Genomic DNA, 22,061 nt, shown 5'->3' on the forward strand with positions numbered 1-22,061 from the left:
CCTTTTGCGACCACATTACTTAGGGTCCCAAGTTTTTTGTTTGGTACTGGGGACTGAACCCAGAGGCGCTTTACCACTGAGCGACATGCCCAGCTCATTTCCATTTTGAAAGAGTATTGCTAAGTGGCTAGGGCCTCCCTAACTTGCTAAGGCTAACCTCGAACTTGTGAGCCTCCTGCCTCAGCCTCTCCAGCCGCTAGGACTACAGGCGTGCGCCACCGCGCCCAGTCGGGTCCCAAGTTATTCCTTTAATACTCTCCATTCCCCTAGCGTGGCAGGCTAGACTGGTGGTCAGATGATCCTTGGATGTGCCGTACGCTCTGGCTGGTGTTCACCTCATTCTTTTGAGCTCTTTTTATTCAACAATCGCTAAAGTAAAATAAAAGAATTAAGTCCCCCAGTATTTCGCCTCAAGTCGCTCCCTGTATCAGGACCTCCCTGCCCTCCTGCCTCTGCCCTGACGCGCCCCACTGGACAAGGGTCTGGGGTCCCCCAGGCTCAGGCCAGCGAGCGCCGAACGCAAAAGGGCGTGAATCGAGACACAACACGCAGGCGCAAACAGCGGAGCTGTGGGGCCGGCACGCGCGGCCAGGTACGGGGGTGTGCGCAGGCGCAGCCTGGCGTAGAGCCTGGGGGCGGGACGCTCCCGTGGCGTCTACGTTCTCCGGTAGGCGGGACTGGGCGCGTGGAGGCGGGACTGGGCGCGTGGTGGCCGCGCCGGCGCCGTTCGCCGGGTGTGACGTACTAATTGTGCGCCGCCAGCGCCGGTGGGCCTGGGGCTCGCGGGAGGGGAAGGAGGAGAAGGCGGGGGAGGAGGTGGTGGTGGTGGTGGTGGTGGTGAAGGAGGTAGAGGCTGAAGCCGAGCAAGAGGCGGTCGCGGCGGGGTCGCGCGGTGCGCGGCCCTGAAACCCTGTAATCCTGAATTGAGACGGCTGCGCCTGAGGACAGCAGGAGTGGCGGGGCCGCCGCCGGCGCCGGAAAGATGAGCCGGGAAGCCTGAGGCGGAGACGCCCGCCCTCGGGCCCGTCCGCCCGGCTTCCCCGCTCCGGTGAGGACGCCTCTTCCCCTCCCCCCGCCCTGCCTTGGCGTCCCATTCCTGAGCCTCGCTCCTACCGAACAGGGGCCAAGAGGCCCTCGACGGGGCGTCTTCAGCCCCTGTGAGCCTAGCTGTCCAGTCTTACGGTGCTGGGACGCATTTTGGTCCCCGGGGATGGGGTAGGAGAGGGGGCTGGGCTGACCTGGCTCACGTGGCTCGGTTCTGTCCCAGTACCTTGATTCGGTACCGTAAACACCGATTCGGTTTTCTTTTAGATTCCTTCAAAATTGTTTCCCTTTCATCAGATTCTGACCTCTGAGCCATATACCTAGCGCCTCCATTCCCACCTGAGATGACCTGAGAGTGCTCACCCCACTCCCCCGCATTAATTCCAGACTGGGAGGGAACTGTCTTCCCAGTCTGGGCAGTTCACCTGTGAAAGTTGTATTCTCTCCAGATACCTCTGCACCATGTCAGGGATCTTATATTGGACATTCTCCACTAGCAAGCTCACCTTTATTAGGCTCTCAAAGAACACCTGGTTATGTTAAAATGGAGAGTGGAGCCTGGAAATACTGGGTTTCACCCAGAGAGCTGAGAAATAAGATCACTTAGGCCTGCTGCTTAGCCATTTTCCCTTGCCTCCATCTGGGTAAGGGAGAGATAATGGCTCAGACTCTAAAGGCCTTTTTGTGGATCACATTAACTAGGAAGAGCTAAAGTTATGAGTTTTACATTTTTTCTCTATTTATTTGCATGTGAATCCCATAGGGCTTGCTGAGGAAGAAGAATCAGGGGCAGGATGTTGGATTCTGATACTCTAACCTTTGTTTTACAGGGTACTGAAACATGAAAGAGACTATACAAGGGACCGGGTCTTGGGGGCCTGAGCCTCCCAGACCTGGCACAGCTTATTCGAGCCCCAGGAGGGAGCGTCTTCGTTGGCCCCCACCACCTAAACCCCCTCTCAAGTCTGGTGGAGGGTTTGGGCCAGATCCTGGGTCAGGGACCACAGTGCCAGCCAGACGCCTACCTGTCCCTCGGCCTTCTTTTGATGCTTCAGCTAGTGAAGAGGAGGAAGAGGAGGAGGAAGAAGATGAAGATGAAGAAGAGGAAGTGGCAGCTTGGAGGCTGCCCACCAGATGGGGTCAACTAGGAGCCTCCCAAAGGCCTCGTCCTCCCCGCCCCACTCATCGAAAAACCTGCTCACAGCGCCGCCGCCGAGCCATGAGAGCCTTCCAGATGCTGCTCTACTCAAAAAGCACCTCGCTGACATTCCACTGGAAGCTTTGGGGGCGCCACCGGGGTCGTCGGCGGAGCCTCACACACCCCAAGAACCATCTCTCACCCCAGGAAGGGGGTGCAACGCCACAGGTGCCATCCCCCTGCTGTCGTTTTGACTCCCCCCGGGGGCCACCCCCGCCCCGGCTGGGTCTGCTAGGTGCTCTCATGGCTGAGGATGGGGTAAGAGGGTCTCCACCAGTGCCCTCTGGGCTCCCCATGGAGGAAGATGGACTAAGGTGGACTCCAAAGTCTCCTCTGGACCCTGACTCGGGTAAGGTGGGAAAGAGGTGGGGTGAAGTGGGGAGGGCTAGCAGCTGGAGCACCAGGAGACACTTGCTGTGGTGAGAATCAAGCCTAAGGAAAGCAGAGTGAGGGGTCTGAAATAGCTGAGAAACATCTTCATTAAACCTCACTTTAAGCAGGAAATAAGACTAACTGATCATGCTGGGAAATAGAACCCCTAAGTTGGAGTCCTGTGGTCTTAAGTACAGATGAGAAAGGGAGCTATGGTTTAGGAAACTTATCCACTTCAAATCAGAACTCCAGCATGTACATCTCCAGAGGACACTGTTTACATAGTGGTAGCATGGGACCCCCTCCTGGTAGTGGAGTACATAATCTCTATGTTTGTCTGTAACATTCTTCCTCAGAATACTTCACCTCCAGAGAACTCCAGCCAAACAATTTAACATCTTTTATTAAGGACTCAAGTATTTGTTGAGCCATTATCATAGGTTGGGCAATAGGCTACATGCGAAGTGTAGAGTAGTAACATATTCCTGAAATTTATATTTCTGATTCCAGTCTTTTCTTGATTTCCTCCCATCTGCGAATAGGAACTCCTGCTTTCTCATTAGAACCTCTTGGACATCCTTATTTTATGCTTTAGGTTTTTTTTTGGCGGGGGTGGGGGGGGTGTCTCCTTACCTTGAGGCTTATATTGGTAGATTCTGCTTTAATTCATCCTTTTTGTGGAATTATGTTTGTGTGCATTAGTTAATCCTCCCATTATTCTTTCAGCTGGGCTAATTTCTCATCCCCATCCTATTTCCCCTGCCTTATAGGCCTCCTCTCGTGTACTTTGCCTAATGGCTTTGGGGGACCACCTGGGTCAGAAGGGGAGCGCAGCCTGGCACCCCCTGATGCCAGCATCCTCATCAGCAATGTGTGCAGCATCGGGGACCATGTGGCTCAGGAGCTCTTTCAGGGTCCTGATTTGAGCACTGGGGAAGAAGCAGAGCGGCCCGGGGAGAAAGCTGGCCAGCATAGTCCCTTGCGGGAGGAGCATGTGACCTGTGTCCAGAGTAAGCCCTAGTGGACCTAGCCTCCTTCCCTTGGTCAACTCCTAGAGCAAAGTCTCACTTCCCTCTCTTCTCTATCCAGGCATCTTGGATGAATTCCTTCAAACTTATGGCAGCCTCATCCCACTCAGCACTGATGAGGTGGTAGAGAAGTTGGAGGACATTTTCCAGCAGGAGTTCTCCACGCCTTCCAGGTAAGGCTTGAGGGACTGATTTTCTTTAAAGGAGTGCTGGGACCTAGGGGTTAGGAATAGAATGCTTGTTGTTTTATCTCCCATAGGTATGTACTTGGGGAGGAGGAAACTAGAGCTGAAGGGGAGGAATCTGCAGGCAAGGTGTCAAGTCCCTATAAGCCAACTGGGAGGGTCTTCACCTGGGACCCTGAAATATTATGTATTTCATGTATCTCTTTCTCGGGAATGGGCCCTTTCAGGTCCTCCAAAGGATCCATGATCAAGAAAAAGAAAGTCATTTTAGGTTCTTATTCTAGGCAGTAGTAGGTATTTCTGTATGCCCCAGCTCCATCATCTCTTGTGTGATTCCACCTTTGGCCTACTCAGAAAGGGCCTGGTACTGCAGCTGATCCAGTCATACCAGCGTATGCCAGGCAATGCCATGGTGAGAGGCTTCCGAGTGTCCTATAAGCGGCATGTGCTGACCATGGATGACTTGGGGACCTTGTATGGACAGAACTGGCTTAATGACCAGGTGAGAAGTGGTGGAGAGGCAGCCTGAGTGGAGATTCTGGGAGAAGGGTGTCTGAGGCCCTCTGAGTGGGGAAGCCTGGTACTCAAGCCACACCCTCCATGGCAAGTTGCCTCTCATCTTCTTCCCAGGTGATGAACATGTATGGAGACCTGGTCATGGACACAGTTCCTGAAAAGGTAGGTCCAACCACATAGTTTAGTCCCCAGAACAGTGGCAATTCTAAGCAGTTTTCAGTTCATCTCTTCCATTTTATATAAAGAGGGTTTCTGTTTTCTGGGGAAAAAGTGGTAGAAGTTATCCATTTCAAATCTCTAATCTTGGCTCTGGACTTACCAATTCTTTTCCCTTCTGCCAGCCTTTAATGTTTTTCCTTATGGCTAACTCAAAAAGAATTGGAATGGGAACCTATATAAAAAAAACAAAACAAAACATTTTTTCACTCTTAGGGATTTGAAGTGGGGGTTGTTCGAACCAATCTTTAGAGCCATATGAAATGGAGTGGACTAGAAGAAGGAAGGGGAAACTTGGTGGTAGGCTCAGGTCTTTTAATTTCACCCAACTCTATGTGTCATTGGCACAGGTGCATTTCTTCAACAGTTTCTTCTATGATAAACTTCGTACCAAGGGTTATGATGGGGTGAAAAGGTGGACCAAAAATGTAAGTTATTAATTGATAACTACTTATACAATGCTTTGCTTCTAAAAAATTAGAGTGGTTTTCTATAAGCCCTTTCCCAAGTTCATTCAGTCTTACGAATATTAAATACTTACGTGAGCCAGGAACTGTTATAGGCACCAAGGATGCAGTATTAAATGAGGAAAACTTTTATTTCATTTATATAAATGAGTCCCAAAGAGAAACAACATGGTTGAGGAATGCAGGGCCTGTGTGGGTAGCCTATTTGACTGGAGCAGAGTGAACAAAGGGAGAAAGATAGAAAAATTGGGTCAGAGAGATCATGTAAGGCATGTAGGATAGGTTAATGAGGTACATTACGTGTACCAAGAAGCCATTGGAGTTAAGCAGGCTGGTTCTAGTAACAGATTAAAAGGGAGCAAAAGTGGAAACTGGCAGACTAGCTAGGAGAGAAGCACAGTAGTCCAGGAGAAGTTGCTAGATGGGAGTGCTAAAAGTGGAGGTGGGGTTGGTTGGAGAGACTGTGAGAGTAATTTCATCTAGAATAAGTTTCACAGGTATAACCAGTAGAATTTTATGACAGGTCAGATGTGGGAAATGAAGAAGATAGAGGAATGGAGGATAATTCTTAGATTCTTGGCCTAAGTGAACTGGGAAAATCGGAAGAGAAGGAAATTGAGATTTTTCTTCTTCATGGGTTTCTCTGCCCTACAGTTGACAGGCGAGGAAATTTCTACAGCATTTTATTTTTATTTTATATACTTACCTATTTATTTTGAGATGGGGTCTCATTATATCACTCAGGCTGGGCTTGAATTCCCCAGTTCAAGAGATTCCACTGCCTTTCTAGTATTTGGGACCCAATGTTTTGGGACTATGTAGTGGCACATGCCATAACATTAGACTTTTCTTCCCCCAGTGCTAGGGATCAAACCCAGGGTCCTGTGCATGCCCTTGCCTCCTTTTTTCTGGTTTCCTCTCTTACCTAAATAATCTAATGTCCAGATGTTGAGCCTTGCCTCAAAATGCAGGGCCTGGGTATTGTGTTCTCTCACTTGTCCTCCTTATGTCCCTTTAGAACCCTTGTGGCAATTACCAGGACCCTTTTGTGTTCTACCTGACCTCAGCTGCTCTCTCTCAGGTGGACATCTTCAATAAGGAGCTACTGCTAATCCCCATCCACCTGGAGGTGCATTGGTCCCTCATTTCTGTTGACGTGAGGCAACGCACCATTACCTATTTCGACTCACAGCGCACCCTAAACCGCCGCTGCCCCAAGGTTTGAAAGGGGTAGGAGGAAGGTGGGAAAAATGTAGGGAGAACCAGTGGCAAGGCTTTCCTGGAAAAATGGTGGGCTTTGGGTTTCTGAGGAGCAACCTGGGTATGGTATTTACCACTGTCATACCTTGGGTTAAGTTAGGAAGTGTGAGGCATCACTATTCTTTTTTCCTACCCACATAGCATATTGCCAAGTATCTACAGGCAGAGGCGGTGAAGAAAGACCGACTGGATTTCCACCAGGGATGGAAAGGTTACTTCAAAATGGTGAGTTTCCATGGGGAGGGGTATGGGGTGATGATGAAGGTAATGGTAGGAGGCAGAAATTGAAGTCATACCCCTGGGATTCTCTAGGTGAATAGGTCTACCTTTTATTTTCTAGAATGTAGCCAGGCAGAACAATGACAGTGACTGTGGCGCCTTTGTGTTACAGGTAAGCAGATGATGGGGCCTCCTTCTCTTCCAGTTCTGAAGTCATTTGGGTTAAATGGTTGGGAGGCTGTTGTCTCATTTGGCTCACAGCCAGCTGTAGAGCAGGGAATAGCCTTATTTGTTAGAACACAGAAACCCTGATTTTATTGGTCCTCTCTATCCCACAGTAGAACTGGGCTGCTTGAGGCCCTGGTACAGCTGCCTCCTCAGCCCCTGATTCAATGTTTTATTCCACTTAAAGGCTAGGTATATTATGTACAAAGAACAGTAACATCTGAGCCAGGCTGATTTTGAACTCTAGACCATGGGAGTCTGGCTCCCTCTTATGTGAAATGGGTATAGTCTCTAAAAAATTGAGTGAGATCTCATATGAAATATGTAGCACAGGTCCTGCCTGACTTGGGAGGGATGCCCAGTAGATGGTTCTCATGGCCTGCTTTGTTAACACCCAGTACTGCAAGCACCTGGCCCTGTCTCAGCCATTCAGCTTCACCCAGCAGGACATGCCCAAACTTCGTCGGCAGATCTACAAGGAGCTGTGTCACTGCAAACTCACTGTGTGAGCCTCGAGCCCCAGGCCCTGGGCCCGTTAATGGGCAGAGGGACCTGGGAGACCCTCCCCAAGATACTCCAGTTCCTTTCCTTTCCTGCCTCTCCCCATCCAATTCCCTTTGGTTTTTTCATATTTAAATGTTTTAATTGATTTCTGTATTTTTTTTTCTTTTGAGAGAATACTTGTTGATTTCTGATGGGCAGGGGGTGGCCATGGGGAAAGTCCTTTTCTCCCTCTCTGCAGGGGAGTGTTGCCTTGTGGCTTGGGTGGAGCAGTCATTCCCCCTTCTATGCCAAGGGGGCAGGAAATCAGTGTGGGGGTGGTGGGCCGGCAAAGGGATTACTGCCTGCCAGATCTTCAAAACTTTTTTTTATATATATATATATAAATGCCACGGTCCTGCTCTGGTCAATAAAGGATCCTTTGGAGATACATAAGTGGTGGTCTTCCTTAAGGGGCCTCAAACTAGAGGATATGCTCTCTCAGGACTCCTTACAACCTGTGCAGTTAGCTATTCCTTTTGGGATCTTGAGACTGCAGGAGCCAGCTCTCCATATCTGATTCAGTCAGTGCCAACACCCAATCTTCATCACTCAAACAAATCCCCCAACCAGAGTGCAGAGGGCAGAAAGAAGGTAAAGTAGGTAAGCCGCAAAAAATGGGGGAGCCTCAGAAGCTGGGGAAGAGGACGCCGAAGGGATTGGGGAGGAGGCTGGATAGGATTTATGTCAGCTACCCCACATTCCTTTAAGCCCAGAAATAGTTCCAACCCTCCTCCTCCCTCCAGCCAGGGGAATCCTCACAAGTCCTAGGATCGCTTCTGATTCTGTCATCCCCATAACTTAGAACACTCCTGGGCGGTGTCGGATCTATCCTTGCTGCCAGGGAAAACAAAATTTGAGTCCTGTGGAAACCGGGAGCACAGGTAAAAGGAAGTGGCAGTCCCGGGAGCCCGGAAGTCCCTTGAGGCTGAGACCTCGCCCCCCTTGCGTGATAGGACCTCCTGAACCACATGACTAAGGCACGATTACCTCCGCACGTGTAAGGGTGCAGGGCCCCAAGATGGCTGCCAGGCCTCGAGGCCCGACTACTGTATGTCACTTCCGTGCCGGCGAGAAAAGCGGACCCATTAGCCAATGAGACTGCGGGGCGGGCCTTCACCTTGATAGGCGCCGAAGCTACCCAATGGTGGCTTCGAGCCGTAGCGCCTACGAGCTAACGTCACGCCGGGTTGCAGAGCGCCTGCAGGCGGGGCCGAGGCGGCCAAGCCAATGCGATGGCTGGGGCGGGGTCGGGCGCTCTATAAGTTGTCGATAGGCGGGCACTCCGCCCTAGTTTCTAAGGATCATGTCTGCGAGTCAGGATTCCCGGTAAGAAAAGCATTTGCAAGAGTTGTGGCTACTTACCCTTCCGTTCCCTTCCGAGGGCCCCGCCCGGGGGAAGCTGAGAGGCCCACCGCCCCAGGCCCACTAGGGTTGCGGGGAAAACCAAGCCGGGAGGACTGATCCGGGGGGCAAGAGGGCAGATCCATGGTCGACGCTGCCATCAGGCCCGAGGCAGAGGGAAAGAGAACCCGGCTAGGGCCGAGCGAGTGAGGCTTATTACGAGTCCTCGATCCGAGGCGATGCCGTGCGGGAAGCCCCGTAGCTGAGTGGCGAGACGAGGTCGCGACCTAGCGTGGGAAAAAGGCAGAGGCTACCGCGACTACGTGGCCCGGATCCGGCCGGTCCGGTTGCCTCACTGTGCCAGGGGAGGGCTCGTGCGCGGGGGTTCCGGAGGATTCTGACGGTACCACTCGCTAGAGGCGGGGGTGCCTGGGTCCTCAGACAGTCGCTCCGTCGCGGCTGAAATGTGGGTCGTGGAAGAAGAAACCGGCCGTTCAGTGTGCTGGTTTTCTTGACGGCCAGGACTGAGCCTAACCCCGAGGAGCGGCCGCGTGAGGCACCAGGAGCCCACCCGGCGCCGGGCGGGCGGGTCCATTTTGCCGCACAAGCCGGGCATTTGGCAAACTGCGGATGGGCAGGTCCACTTTCCTTCGGGGGTGAGCGGCCTGAGGTATGGGAGGGCGACGCCATTTCGCGACGGGGGCGGGCGGGATGTGGATTGTTCCATGGGGGGTGGAGACGCCGCTGGGTGGTCGAGGGAGCGAGCACATGGCGGCCTGAGGGGTTCCCCTCCCCCAGTTTGCTTCGCTTCTAAGTGTTGTGCAATCTCCCCCTTTGCTAGCTCGGCTGGGGCTCATTGTGCGCGAGGCCGCCACCGCCCGCGGCCTCCCACATCCGGGCATTGCGAGGGCGGGCATCGGCTGAAGGGAGTGGGGGAGGGCGCGGGCGGAGTGACGTGGGGGAGAAGGGGATGTCCTACCCTCGGATCTAGGAGGTGAAGGGCGGGACTTCCGGCGCGATGGAGGTGCGGAGGGAGGTGCACGCGCTTGGGCTTTGAGCGGCCAGGCCCGGGACACGTGGGCCCGATGGCAGGGAATACATCCGGGCACGGCAAGCGCGACGAGCCTTCTTCCACCCTCTGGGTCTTAAAGGAGGATTAGCCCATTATGTTGGCGGCCGGGCTGGGGTAAAGGCCCGAGTCCGTTTTTTTTTTTTTTTTTTTAATTGTCTTGAACGGGTGGGAGTTGGAATGAAAGCTGATGGCATCATGCATGGCTGCTTGCTGAAGTGCTTCAGTCAGGCAGGGGACAAAACTCATACCTTAAATCAACAGATCCAGAGACAATGGCCCCGATGGAATGGAGCCCGAAGGTGTCATCGAGGTGAGACTACCGACCTGCTGCTTCTACTCTTCAGGCAGTGCCACTTGCAGTTTGCTCTAGTTTCTGGTAGTCCAGTAGGGACTTGGGTTTCAGTTAGACTAGAACTTGGGATTTATCCAAGTTTATTAACTTACAAACAGCAAAGCCCCACTCTAAGGTAGAGTTAAAACTCCTTTATAGGCTTTGCAGGGAAACTTAACATTTCTGGGGGTGATTATAAAACGTGTCTTTTGAATTCTCCACAAGCCCTATTATTGCAGTTGTGTGATGTCATGTGAATTGGCTTTTTTAGTGATTTCTCAGTTATCTAGAACCAGCTGGCTTTCTTAGAGGGAGAGGGAGTTGTCTAGGTGCAGACGCCAGATTCTATTTGTTCCAAACTCACCTATTTCACTATTTTAAGTTTTAATTTCTTTGCATTCGGCAGAGTAACTGGAATGAGATTGTTGACAGCTTTGATGACATGAATCTCTCCGAGTCCCTCCTCCGTGGCATCTACGCCTATGGTTTTGAGAAGCCCTCTGCCATCCAGCAGCGAGCCATTCTTCCTTGTATCAAGGGTGAGATCTCTCAATCCCAGAATAGATTGGATTGCTCCTGACCTGGGTAGAATGGCATCAGTCTAGTTGGTGGTGACCAGCAGATCATCTCATTAGGTGGAGCAAAAGATCCCTTGTTGATCCCACCTTGACTTTTGGTCCCTGCCCATTTCCTGTTTCATGCCTAGGGCACATGAACGGCAGCGTTTTCTTTCATACAGTTGCCATTGTGATTGTTTTTATAGCTATAGTCTAGTATGGTTTAATCCAGAATTAACTAGTACCTTGACCTTGTCTTCTGATTTTTGAGAGGTAAAGTTGGCAAAACACTTAATTTTTGGTTTGTTAACTATTGGTTGCTTACTGACCTCATGAAGCTGGGGCTTAATTGTCTTAAATGTGCCAAAATTGTATGCCTTCTGACACATTTAATTCTGATTTGTCTATACAGGTTATGATGTGATTGCTCAGGCCCAATCTGGGACTGGGAAAACAGCTACATTTGCCATATCAATTCTCCAGCAGATTGAATTAGATCTAAAGGCCACCCAAGCTTTGGTACTGGCACCCACTCGAGAATTGGCTCAGCAGGTAAGTGTGGCTTTGGCTTCCCTGCCCTCTTTGGAGGACTGGTTTAGAGATAGCATATATAATCCAAAACTCTGTATTCTCTGACCCATGCTCTGGGGTAGGGAAAATGGATTGATGGCTTCTAGTTCTCAGGATTTGTTGGATTAATTATAAGTTGTTTCCTCCTCCAACACAAACACCGCCACTTCTCCCGCCCATTTCCTGAGTCAGATAGAAAGGCTGCTGGGTGGGACTTAGCTAGCTGGGCAAGTTTGGTGGCTATTTTATGAACAAACCCCCTGACAATGGGCAAAGAGACACCTCACTAGTGGTGTTACTCTTATATCAGTCAGGGGCAGAGTAGAAGATAGTCCTTTGTTCATCCTAGCTTGATGCCTGTGTTGTGGCCAGAGCTGTTTCATGCCTAGGGCACATAAGATCCTAAATTGGACTGTTTTCTTGGAGTGCAAGGAGTAAATTCTGAAATGTTCTTTGGCAGATGTAGTGATTGTTTTGCTGTGAACTTATGGGCACAAATGATGTAAACAAGAAATTAGTAAATGCTGGCACATAATCTATAATCCCATCTACTCAGAAAGTTAAGGCAGGATTGCAAGGTCAAAGCCAGCCTGGGCAACTTGGCAACACTTTGTTTTATCTGGTTTGGTGTTAGGTTTTTTTTTTTTGTTGTTGTTGTTTTTCTTGTTTTAAGAATGAACATGTCACCTAGTTTAGGTTCTCTAGCAATAGACCATAGATGTGTGTCATGAAGTCATGTGGTTCATAAAGCTGGCTGTTGATGGATTCAATGGGTTGTGAGTTAGGAAAGTTAAGGGTTGTAACCATCCAGCTTTAAAAACTTAATCATGCTTTGTTATGAATCAGTGTATACTCAGGAAACTGTTCAGATATTGTTTCTATAATATTGAGCAGTGTGATCTTAGAGGGTTAACAACTGTTTCTCACCCCAAAATTAAACTTAATAGTTGTTGGGAAGAAATGAAGACCAAACTCATGAAAAATGGGGGGGGGGTGGCTGGCACAATTAGAGCTAATATGTAAGTATCTGTCTTTCTCTGGTTTAGATACAAAAGGTGGTCATGGCATTAGGAGATTACATGGGTGCCTCCTGTCATGCATGCATTGGGGGCACCAATGTGCGTGCTGAGGTGCAAAAGTTGCAGATGGAAGCTCCCCATATCATTGTGGGTACCCCTGGCCGCGTGTTTGATATGCTTAACCGGAGATACCTGTGTGAGTACTATGTTCCTGTCCCCTGGTTCCTTCCCTTTTCTGCATGCTTTCCCCTTAAGCCAAGTCTTATTACCAAGGATGCTGCTGCTGCTTTTAAATGAGTTGCTCCATGATGAACCCCATGCGTGTCATCTGAGCCTGACTTCCCTGTTGTCTTAGCCCAGGTAGTGTTCTACTTCCTAGGCTGCTGCTGGCTGGCTTCCAGGGAGGTCCCAGGCAAAGGATCAGTCCTTGTATTCTGAGAGCAGACTGCCTGCTACTTCCCTATTTTATCAAGAGAATTAAGTGTATTTTGTATTTCTCTGATTACTGTATCTTGGTATTTTCCTACTCTAGCTCCCAAATACATTAAGATGTTTGTATTGGATGAAGCTGATGAAATGTTAAGCCGTGGATTCAAGGACCAGATCTACGACATATTCCAGAAGCTCAACAGCAATACCCAGGTGAGAAAGACCCTAGTCATTATTTCTAGAATTTTTTTTTTAATGGACAGCATACCTTTATTTTATTTTATGTGGTGCTGAGGATCGAACCCAGTGCCTCCCACATCCAAGGCAAGTGCTCTACTACTGGGCTACAGCCCTAGCCCCTATTTCTAGAATTATAGTGTGGTTGGCATAAAGAAAATCCAGTGTCATGTGGCAGGGGAACTATAGAAGAATCTGGTCTCACCATCCCTAGTCCTGACTTTTTTTTCCCCTCATTAGGTGGTTTTGTTGTCAGCTACAATGCCTTCCGATGTGCTTGAGGTGACCAAGAAGTTCATGAGGGACCCCATTCGAATTCTTGTCAAGAAGGAAGAGTTGACCCTGGAGGGTATCCGCCAGTTCTACATCAACGTTGAACGAGAGGTGGGGCCCGGTGCAGGAGGCGGACCTGATAGCAAGTTGTTGGGTATAGCCCCTGACTGATTTCTCTCCCTACCTACAGGAGTGGAAGCTGGACACACTGTGTGACTTGTATGAAACCCTGACCATTACCCAGGCAGTGATCTTCATCAACACACGAAGGAAGGTTGATTGGCTCACTGAGAAGATGCATGCCCGAGATTTTACTGTCTCTGCCATGGTGGGTTTTTTTCCCTTGACAGCCCTGTTGTCTGTGCCATACTAATTTTCCCAAAACCCATGTACCTACCTACCTGCTATGTAGAACCTTCTGTATGCTTTCTAGCATGGAGACATGGACCAAAAGGAAAGAGATGTGATCATGAGGGAGTTCCGGTCTGGCTCTAGCAGAGTATTGATTACCACTGACTTACTGGTGAGTAAAGAGACCGGAAAGGGGAGGATCCAAGATGATTCCCTCTCCACGGGGCCAACTAATGCCTCTCAGGAAAGTAGCAACTTGGAAGAAGACCTGGCATGCCTGAGGTCTGTGGGAGACAGAGGATACTTGATTTCTTTGCCTTCCTTTGGCTGCCTACATGCATATTTAAGTCCCTCTGGATGGATCATATCCTTAATTCACAGGCTGAATTTGCCATCTTTCTTGACATAGGCCAGAGGCATTGATGTGCAGCAAGTTTCTTTAGTCATCAACTATGACCTTCCCACCAACAGGGAAAACTACATCCACAGGTAAGTGTAGATCTGGGATTATTTTTCCTAACTCCTTAGACTAGATCTCTATCCCTTTCTGTGCTTAAAAGCTTTTGGTGCTCCTTGGCCTATTTTTCATTCCCATTATTATTTTTTCACCAGAATTGGTCGAGGTGGGCGTTTTGGCCGTAAGGGTGTGGCTATTAACATGGTGACAGAAGAAGACAAGAGGACTCTCCGAGACATCGAGACCTTCTACAACACCTCCATTGAAGAGATGCCCCTTAATGTTGCTGACCTCATCTGAGGGGCTGTCCTGCTACCTAGCTCCAGCCAGGGTTCAATCCTGGGGGCTAAGGAGCAGCTGGAAGGGGGAGGGAAGGGAGCCAAGGGATGGACATCTTGTCTTTTTTTTTTCTTTTTTTTTTCTTTGAATAAATGTCACTTTTTGAGGCAAAAGAAGGAACCGTGAACATTTTAGACACCCTTTTCTTTGGGGTAGGCTCTTGCCCCAGGCGCCGTCTCCTCCCAGAAAACACTAATCCATGCCCCTAACCTAGTCACCTCTAAATCTCAGAGGCTCTCCCACCCCACTTGAATCCCAAATGATTCAAGGGGTTATAACGTCACAACCTCATTTGCTGGACCAAATCTGCGAGGAGAACCCCTAAGTGAGGTTGCCCAAGGGATTGTCCCCAGGTGGGAGGAGCAGGGGAGAGAAAATGGTAGCCATTTTTACATTGTTTTGTATAGTATTTATTGATTCAGGAAACAAACACAAAATTCTGAATAAAATGACTTGGAAACTGCCTGTTTGGGCTTCTCATTTCTTCCCTTCCCTCTCCCACCTGCAACTTGGGTGTGGCGCAGCTCCCCTTTCCCACCATGCTTACCTTATTTGATAACACTATGCTGCCTTCCTATTAAGAGCTGCCAAATAATAGAGCTATTTTCTCAACTGAAAATGATAGTGTTAACACATGATGATGTGACCCTCTAAAGGGTTGGGTACACTGTCACAAGTGGCTCACATGACCCCAGCTAAGAGGAAGTAACTGGAGGAAAGGGGAGTGAAAGCCAGGTATTTTTTGCTCTCCGCTTAAATATTGGGGAGGGGCCCACCTCTTCTAGGTTAGTCCTTCTATAACCACTTAACTCCAAATAGTAGATGATCCCGGAGACATATCAGAGTGCCATCTTTACCCACGTGACATCTTTTGACTTTGCCCTCATACCTCCTACTTAGACTAAGAGCCAATAATCCCCTAACTTGATTTCGAAAACTAATGACTAAGATTGGTGGCTGGAGCTGAGGTGCCTGAGTCAGGTTGGGGGTGGGGTCAGCTTAGTTACAGGAAGTAAGGGACTTTCATTTCCTCCTTCCAAGAAGGCAAAGGGAATAGGGTTGAACAACTGGTGCTGGCACAGCCTAGCTGGACCTGGGGTGAAGCAGTTCTGCCATGAGGCTGGCTGTACTTTTCTTGGCTTTGTTGGGGCTACTAGCAGGTAAGGACAACAGGGAAACTGAAGGGAGGAGTCCCTGGGAAGGAGTCTGCCCCTGGATTGTTAACTAGTCTCTTTACTGAAAGCCCAGGAAACAGGCAATGACTGTCCTCACAAAAAATCGGCCACTCTGCTGCCGTCCTTCACGGTGACACCTACAGCTACAGAAAGCACAGCAACCCCTACAACCACTCAAGGACCCACCACCAGCAGTCCTGGAAATTCCACAATTCATCCAACAAGCAACAGTACTACCAGCCCTGGACACACGACTGCCACTCACAATCCTGCCACCACCAGCAGTCCTGGAAATTCCACAATTCATCCAACAAGCAACAGTACTGCTACCAGCCCTGGACACACGACTGCCACTCACAATCCTGCCACCATCACCAGTCCTGGAAATGCCACAACTCATCCTACAACAAGCAATGGCACTTCTACCAGCCCTGGGCTCACTAGCTCCCCTCACCCAAGACCACCTCCACCCTCTCCAAGTCCTAGTCCAAGCTCCCAGGAAGCTATAGGAGACTACACGTGGACTAATGGTTCCCAGCCCTGCGTCCGGCTCCAAGCCCGGATTCAGATTCGAGTCCTGTACCCAACTCATAGTGGAGGAAAGGTAAAGCTAAAATAGTGAGGAGAGGGCCAAGTAGCAGGAGACAAGTTCAGAGAAAAGAAGGAAAAGTAGAGGGGATGGGGAGCCTCAGATGGTAGAGTCATATAGTCTTGTGATTCTCTGCTCTAACTTCCGCAGGCCTGGGGCGTCTCTGTACTGAACCCCAACAAAACCAAGGTCCAAGGGGGCTGTGAGGGAGCCCATCCCCACCTGTTTCTCTCATTTCCCTACGGACAGCTCAGCTTTGGATTCAAGCAGGTATGGTTCTATGAGTTCATCCTCATCCTTCTCTCACCCTCCCATTGTGCCATCCCTACCAACCCCTTGCCTCACTCCTTCCTCTGCTGTCCTGAGCCTTCCTGTTCACCTCCTAGGACTTGCAGCAGAGCCAGAGCATGGTCTACCTGAATTATATGGCTGTGGAGTACAATGTGTCCTTTCCTCAGGCAGCACGTAAGTAAACCTCCCTCTACTTCCTAAAAGACTAAGTTATGGTTGGGAAAGTAGATTGGACCTGACCTTTCCTCAACCCCTCAGAGTGGACATTCTCAGCTCAGAATTCATCCCTTCAAGATCTCCAAGCACCCCTGGGGCGGAGCTTCAGTTGCAGAAATGCAAGCATCATTCTTTCTCCAGCTCTTCACCTTGACCTGCTCTCCCTGAGACTACAGGCTGCTCAGCTGCCCCATACAGAGGTCTTTGGACCAAGTAAGACCTACCTACTCCTTCCCTCCTAGAATATGCCCCATGAACTGGAAGCCCCTTCCCCAGGCCCAATCTCCCTCCCCCCTTTTTTTCGGGGGGGGGGGTACTGGGGATTGAACTAAGGGGTACTCAACCACTGAGCCACATATCCAGCCCTATTTTGTATTTTATTTAGAGACAGAGTCTCACTGAGTTGCTTAGCATCTCGTCATTGCTGAGGCTGGCTTTGTACTCATGATTCTCCTGTCTCAGCCTCCCCTGCTTTGGGGATTACATGCATGCACCACCACCCCCAGCCCCAAACCTCCCTTCTTAAACCCCAGACTTCCTTCCTCTCCTGGGTTTGTCATGACTATTGGGCAGCTCTCCTCCCTTCTTCAAAATTCTGCCTGATTCCCCCTTTTACTTGCTGCTCCAAGTCATTATGATGAGCTTCTCACCAGTCTACTTAATTTCCGTTCCCCTCTGCCTTTAATCCCAGCTGCCATCCTTGCAATGCCCACTTGCCCTATCTTTTTCTACCAGGTTTCTCTTGCCCCAGTGACCAGTTCACCTTCCTGCCTCTCATCATTGGTTTGATCCTGCTTGGCCTCCTCACCCTGGTGCTTGTTGCCTTCTGCATTTTGCGAAGGCGCCCATCCACCTACCAGCCCCTCTGAACATCTGCCCGGACTTCAAGGCACCAGAGAGCACCCTCATTTCCTCACCATGCAACTAACTCACAAAGTTATCTTCCTTCCCAGTCTTTCTTGAAGAACAAAAATAGAGATAATGCAATTAGGAGGAAGGAAGGGAGAAAGGTTTTTTTTTTTTGAGAAAGGTTTCTTTACACATGACAGGCTTCTCCTCCCCAGTAGGAGAGTGGTAAAACCTACTCAAATCTTTGTCCTTCATTTGCCTTGTTCTGCCAGGATTAAAAGCCATGAATTTTTTGTCACATGCCTTTGTGTTTTACATGGTTCAGCTGCGAGGAGCCAAAAAAAAGCTGGTGAGGAGGGATGAAAATACCAATGTGATCAAATGCCCCGCCCATGGGTTCATCTCTCCAAGTCTGGCATAGCAGTTATTCAATCTGCCAGACTACTTCCTCCATTTTGGGGCCACTGGCCCACCCTTGCCTACAACCCAGTGGAGCCATCCATCTTGGCAGCCTTATTCCTGGTCCTCATGTACAATTACAGGTACAGCAGATAGCCAAAGTTACGCGTAAGTGAATGTAATTTCACTTCCAAAGTAGTACAAGTGGCTCGTAAGCAAAAATTCCCTGTCATTGTGTCCAGGAGTAGGTAAGCAAAGAACTGCATCAACCAGCGTCCAGGTGCTGGGTAGCAGAGAGCAGGGCCCCTGCAAGGGTAGTCCCAATATACGCTTTCCCAGACAGATGCTGGATCCAATCATTCTTGCTGAAATCCTTGCCCAGTACATAGTGCACCCTCGGACCATCCCCAAAGGAGGTCCCTTGCTAGATTTCCTGAAGGCTGCCACCTCAGAGCCTCGCATGGTGGCTCAGGGGTTGCCCTCTCCCAACTAGGCTCTTCCCCCGCCCCTCGCCCCCATGCTCCTTCCTCTTTATTGTACCGGACCCAGCGGTCCCTGGGACCCGGCCCACAAGACGGAGAAACATGGGGCTCCGACTGGCCTGCTCTTGCCGGCGCCATTGCCTGTGGAGATCTAAAGAGAAAGGGGAATATAAAGGTATAGCGCCCCGCCCAACGCCATTTTGGAGAATCATTCCTTTCCTGTTAACTTTGAACAATATAAAGTTGGCAGGGAGAAGACAAGATGGCGTCTGCGGCGGCGGGGGGTGGGCAGTGATAAATCTTGCTTCCAAATTGGAAGCGTAAACAAAGACACGGAAGGTCTAACTGCGCAGGCGTAGCGCTCCCGCACGCTTTAAAACACTCCGAAACGTGGTCTCTGAACTAGCCCTATTTTACGCGGCTGAAGCTGAAGCCGTGAGAAAGAGCCGGGAATAGGGGGCGGTGCAGCTTCGTCGAGGGACGGAGAGGCGGAGTGCCTGAGCACGCATGCGCAGAGTATAATGGCGGGCTACGGAGACTGGCGGAAGCTGGTTTTCCAACATGGCGGCAGAGGCAGACGGGCCAGTCAAGCGAGTGCTGGTGCCGATTTTTTTACCCGAGGAATGCTACGATCAGCTTTTCGTCCAATGGGACTTGCTTCATGGTGAGTTTTATTCGGCTTCCAGTGAAAGTCTTGCTTGAGCGACCTCAACCTGTAGGTGGGACCTGACTGGCGACTAAGTGACGGCGGTAGCTCCTGCCACTGCGAGTTGGGCGGAAGGCGCTTCTGAAAGGGGCGGAAGTGTCTGGGATTCTGTGGAGGGAAGGCGCATATTTGGGCAATCGGGAGAATCTCCATAAGAAGTACTTTATGAAGCTTGTGCTTTAGCGACAAGGAAGGATGAGAAGACTTACATTTTACAAAACAAAATAAAAATGTGGCCAAATAACTTAAGACTTTATTAGGTCGTTGGCAGGGTTAATTCAAAGCTTATGATGAATCAGGTCTTCAGCACCCAAAGGCTCCTGGCACCCCAGTTACTCTCCTTTCAGCCTTCCCTTCTGGGAAGCTTTCTAAATCTGCTCCTGTCAGTTCATGGAACCTCCCTGGTGCTTGCAGGACATTGTGCTAAGTGCACTCAGGATCAGTGAGATTGTAATCCCAGCGACTGGGGAGGCTGAGGCAGGAAGATCGAGATTTCCAAGCCAGCCTCAGCTACTTAGCGAGACCCTAAGCAACTCAGCGGGACCCTGACTCTAAATATTTTAAAAGGGGTTGTGGGATGTGACTCAGTAGCTAAGGGCCCCTGGGTTCAATCCCGCACCAAAAGAATGAATCCCGCTGGACCAAGCTCCTGGGGGAAGACTTCAGTGCTAGAGAAGTTGTGTATAGTTAGAGCATAAAATTAGGCCCAGGAAGGGTGGTCAGGAATAATCAGGGTTCGAGAATAAGTGGGTATATGGGGCCGGAGTTGTTGCTCAGGAGAGAGCGCTCACCTAGCACATGGGAGGCCCTGGGTTCTATCCTCAGCCCCACATAAAAATAAATAAAGGTATTGTGTCCAACTACACTAAAAAAAAAAAAAAAAAAAAAAAAAATGGGTATAGAGGGCTGAGGTTCCTAGCATGTATGAGGCACTGGGTTTGATCCTCAGCACCACATAAAATAAAGATCTTGAAGAATGGGTATGTATAGAGACCTGCCTTTGGAGAGAGAAGCAGTGGAGATCCTTGGAAATCAAACTGAGGAGTTTAGCTGTTAATTTGTAGAAAGAGAATGAAAAACTGGTGGGAGGGAAGGTGTTATGGTAGAAAGCTGTTTTGGAAAGTCCCTAGTACAAATAGGAAATGGTTTGGAGCATTTTCCATTCCTTTGCCTTTTTTGTTTGCCTCATCTCCAGATCAAACTTATTTTTGTGGACATGTGAAGGTGAGGGGTGGGGAAGAAGACAGCCCACTGGAGCACTCCTTGGACTTGAGTTCCAGAGGACTTCTCTACATCTTTTTTTTTTCTTTTCTCAGTTCCCTGTCTCAAAATTCTTCTCAGCAAAGGCCTTGGGCTGGCCATTGTGGCTGGGTCACTTCTTGGTATGTATCATAACTGCTGTCAAGGTTGGGGTGGAGGTGCTGAAAGGTCATAAACTGCATGGGTCCCCTAACTGGAAGTGGGGTTAACTGTGCTTCCCAGTCCATTCTGTAGCTGTTGTATCATGCTACCAAGGGGTGGAGGCTTCTCAACTCTGCCCTTCTCATCCTTTCCTCAGTAAAGCTGCCCCAGGTATTTAAAATCCTGAGAGCCAAGAGTGCAGAAGGGCTGAGTCTCCAGTCAGTAATGCTGGAGCTAGTGGCACTGACTGGGACCATGGTCTACAGCATCACCAACAACTTCCCCTTCAGGTGAGGGGTCCACCATTCATCCCCAAGGGTAATTGCCCACAGCTCTAGTGGGAGTTAAGATGAGGAAGGCAAAGGGGTAGAAAGGCTGAAGCCCTTCCAAAAATCTAGTTATCACCCACGGAGGTGATGAGAGAAAAGTGAGCATCACAAGAATGCCCAGGATTCCAAATGAGATGGGATTGTAGAGGACAAAGTAACCAGAAAATTGTGTCCCTAGATGGATGGGCCATGGAGGTCTTCCCTGCCTCTTTCTAGGCCCTCCTTTCTTCCTCCCAACTCTTGACTCTGCAGCTCTTGGGGTGAAGCCCTGTTCCTGATGCTCCAGACGATCACCATCTGCTTCCTGATCATGCACTACAGAGGACAGACTGTGAAAGGTGCTGGTAATTTGCCAGGAATAGGCTGCAACTCTTGGGAACCCTACTAATTATAAGCCTGGGGAAACTGAAGGATGTACAGAGGTCAATGATGACTCCTTGTTTCCTCCACCCCCAGGAGTAGCTTTCCTAGCCTGTTATGCACTGGTCCTGCTGGTCCTGCTGTCACCACTCACACCCTTGGTAGTGATTACCCTGCTCCAGGCTTCCAATGTACCTGCTGTGGTGGTGGGAAAGGTGGGTACTGGGAATAAGGCCTTGGCGGGCGGCGGGGGGGCGGGTTAAGGGCAGAGTAGAAAAGTGGGGTGTCACACTGAGGGGAATGGAGAAATTAGTGACAAGAACATGGGAAATAGTTCAGGTGACAGAACCAACAGTCTTGACTACCTCCCTTAGCTGCTCCAGGCAGCCACCAACTACCACAATGGGCACACAGGCCAGCTCTCGGCCATCACAGTCTTTCTACTGTTTGGGGGTTCCCTGGCCCGAATATTCACTTCCATTCAGGTAAGTGCACTTTCTGCCCTCCAGAGGGCACTCTAACCTCATCTACCCTTCTCCACTGGAGACTTATGTTGCCCCCTGAGGCTTTTGTCCTTAGGGGAACCTTTCTTGATTTATGCTGAAGGGTGGCCTTCTCTGTCCTTTACAACCAGGAAACCGGAGACCTTCTCATGGCTGGAATCTTTGTGATCTCCTCCCTCTGCAATGGCCTCATTGCTGCCCAGGTCCTCTTCTACTGGAACGCAAAACCTCCCCACAAGAAGAAAAAGGAGGAATAGGGTTGAGCCAGCTGTTTGAGTTGGGAGTCATTTTGTGTTTCCATCCATCCACCCAACCTCAGGGTTCTCCCCATGTGAGCTAGTCTGTTGATGTGACTTTTAATCATTTTCCATTCCTTTGCAGTTGCAACTTCCTGAGCCAGAGTCTGTTTTCGGTGAAAACAGGTAGTGGGAACCAGATCTTTAGAAAAAAGAGGACAGTGGTAGTCTCATGCTGACATTTTGATATTAAAGTATCATTCCAAATCTTGTACA

General features: G+C 49.8%; 4 protein-coding genes and 4 non-coding genes across 11 annotated transcripts; all 8 read left to right on the forward strand.

Annotated features, from left to right (window-relative positions):
• The first annotated feature begins 822 nt into the window (after window positions 1–822).
• Window positions 823–7,379, forward strand: Senp3 (SUMO specific peptidase 3). Of its 2 annotated transcripts, none has more exons than XM_046462068.2 (11): window positions 823–1,048; window positions 1,875–2,591; window positions 3,385–3,624; window positions 3,704–3,815; window positions 4,182–4,329; window positions 4,458–4,505; window positions 4,910–4,987; window positions 6,045–6,245; window positions 6,428–6,511; window positions 6,627–6,677; window positions 7,129–7,379. In XM_046462068.2, exons 2-11 carry the CDS (start codon window positions 1,886–1,888, stop codon window positions 7,237–7,239), a joined length of 1,779 nt encoding a protein of 592 aa, XP_046318024.1. In that variant the 5' UTR covers window positions 823–1,048; window positions 1,875–1,885; the 3' UTR covers window positions 7,240–7,379. The 2 variants fall into 2 exon arrangements, with proteins under 2 accessions (XP_046318024.1, XP_046318025.1); XM_046462069.2 differs by having other exon boundaries at window positions 824–1,048; window positions 6,108–6,245.
• A 1,182-nt stretch (window positions 7,380–8,561) lies between these two features.
• Window positions 8,562–14,712, forward strand: Eif4a1 (eukaryotic translation initiation factor 4A1). Its single transcript, XM_046462070.2, has 11 exons — window positions 8,562–8,599; window positions 9,948–9,996; window positions 10,424–10,556; window positions 10,987–11,126; window positions 12,191–12,359; window positions 12,696–12,805; window positions 13,070–13,213; window positions 13,293–13,430; window positions 13,536–13,625; window positions 13,863–13,942; window positions 14,066–14,712. The coding sequence occupies exons 1-11, from the start codon at window positions 8,577–8,579 to the stop codon at window positions 14,208–14,210; spliced, it is 1,221 nt and encodes a 406-aa protein (XP_046318026.1). The 5' UTR covers window positions 8,562–8,576; the 3' UTR covers window positions 14,211–14,712.
• Window positions 10,589–10,732, forward strand: LOC124105013 (small nucleolar RNA SNORA48). Its single transcript, XR_006855580.1, has one exon. It is a non-coding gene; the product is annotated as a small nucleolar RNA SNORA48 (small nucleolar RNA).
• On the forward strand, window positions 11,400–11,542 carry LOC124105012 (small nucleolar RNA SNORA48). The gene has a single exon (XR_006855579.1). It is a non-coding gene; the product is annotated as a small nucleolar RNA SNORA48 (small nucleolar RNA).
• Window positions 12,464–12,605, forward strand: LOC124105014 (small nucleolar RNA SNORD10). The gene has a single exon (XR_006855581.1). It is a non-coding gene; the product is annotated as a small nucleolar RNA SNORD10 (small nucleolar RNA).
• On the forward strand, window positions 13,653–13,792 carry LOC124105011 (small nucleolar RNA SNORA67). The gene has a single exon (XR_006855578.1). It is a non-coding gene; the product is annotated as a small nucleolar RNA SNORA67 (small nucleolar RNA).
• Window positions 14,713–15,251: 539 nt separating the features above from the next.
• Window positions 15,252–17,667, forward strand: Cd68 (CD68 molecule). The gene is made up of 6 exons (XM_046462071.2): window positions 15,252–15,409; window positions 15,493–16,028; window positions 16,164–16,283; window positions 16,400–16,478; window positions 16,563–16,733; window positions 17,256–17,667. Exons 1-6 carry the CDS (start codon window positions 15,364–15,366, stop codon window positions 17,387–17,389), a joined length of 1,086 nt encoding a protein of 361 aa, XP_046318027.1. The 5' UTR covers window positions 15,252–15,363; the 3' UTR covers window positions 17,390–17,667.
• A 949-nt stretch (window positions 17,668–18,616) lies between these two features.
• On the forward strand, window positions 18,617–22,059 carry Mpdu1 (mannose-P-dolichol utilization defect 1). 3 transcript variants are annotated; one of them, XM_046462073.2, is made up of 8 exons: window positions 18,695–18,914; window positions 20,273–20,338; window positions 20,515–20,647; window positions 20,939–21,024; window positions 21,143–21,261; window positions 21,421–21,531; window positions 21,681–21,825; window positions 21,931–22,059. In XM_046462073.2, the coding sequence occupies exons 1-7, from the start codon at window positions 18,812–18,814 to the stop codon at window positions 21,804–21,806; spliced, it is 744 nt and encodes a 247-aa protein (XP_046318029.1). In that variant the 5' UTR covers window positions 18,695–18,811; the 3' UTR covers window positions 21,807–21,825; window positions 21,931–22,059. The 3 variants fall into 3 exon arrangements, with proteins under 3 accessions (XP_046318030.1, XP_046318029.1, XP_046318028.1); XM_046462072.2 differs by having other exon boundaries at window positions 18,719–18,914; window positions 21,681–22,059; XM_046462074.2 differs by lacking the exon at window positions 20,515–20,647 and having other exon boundaries at window positions 18,617–18,914; window positions 21,681–22,059.
• The last annotated feature ends 2 nt before the right edge of the window (window positions 22,060–22,061 follow it).

Source organism: Marmota monax, unplaced genomic scaffold (genome assembly GCF_021218885.2).
Source record: "Marmota monax isolate L192 unplaced genomic scaffold, Marmota_monax_Labrador192_F-V1.1 WCK01_AAM20220418_F8-fsc00392, whole genome shotgun sequence".
NCBI lineage: Eukaryota > Metazoa > Chordata > Mammalia > Rodentia > Sciuridae > Marmota > Marmota monax.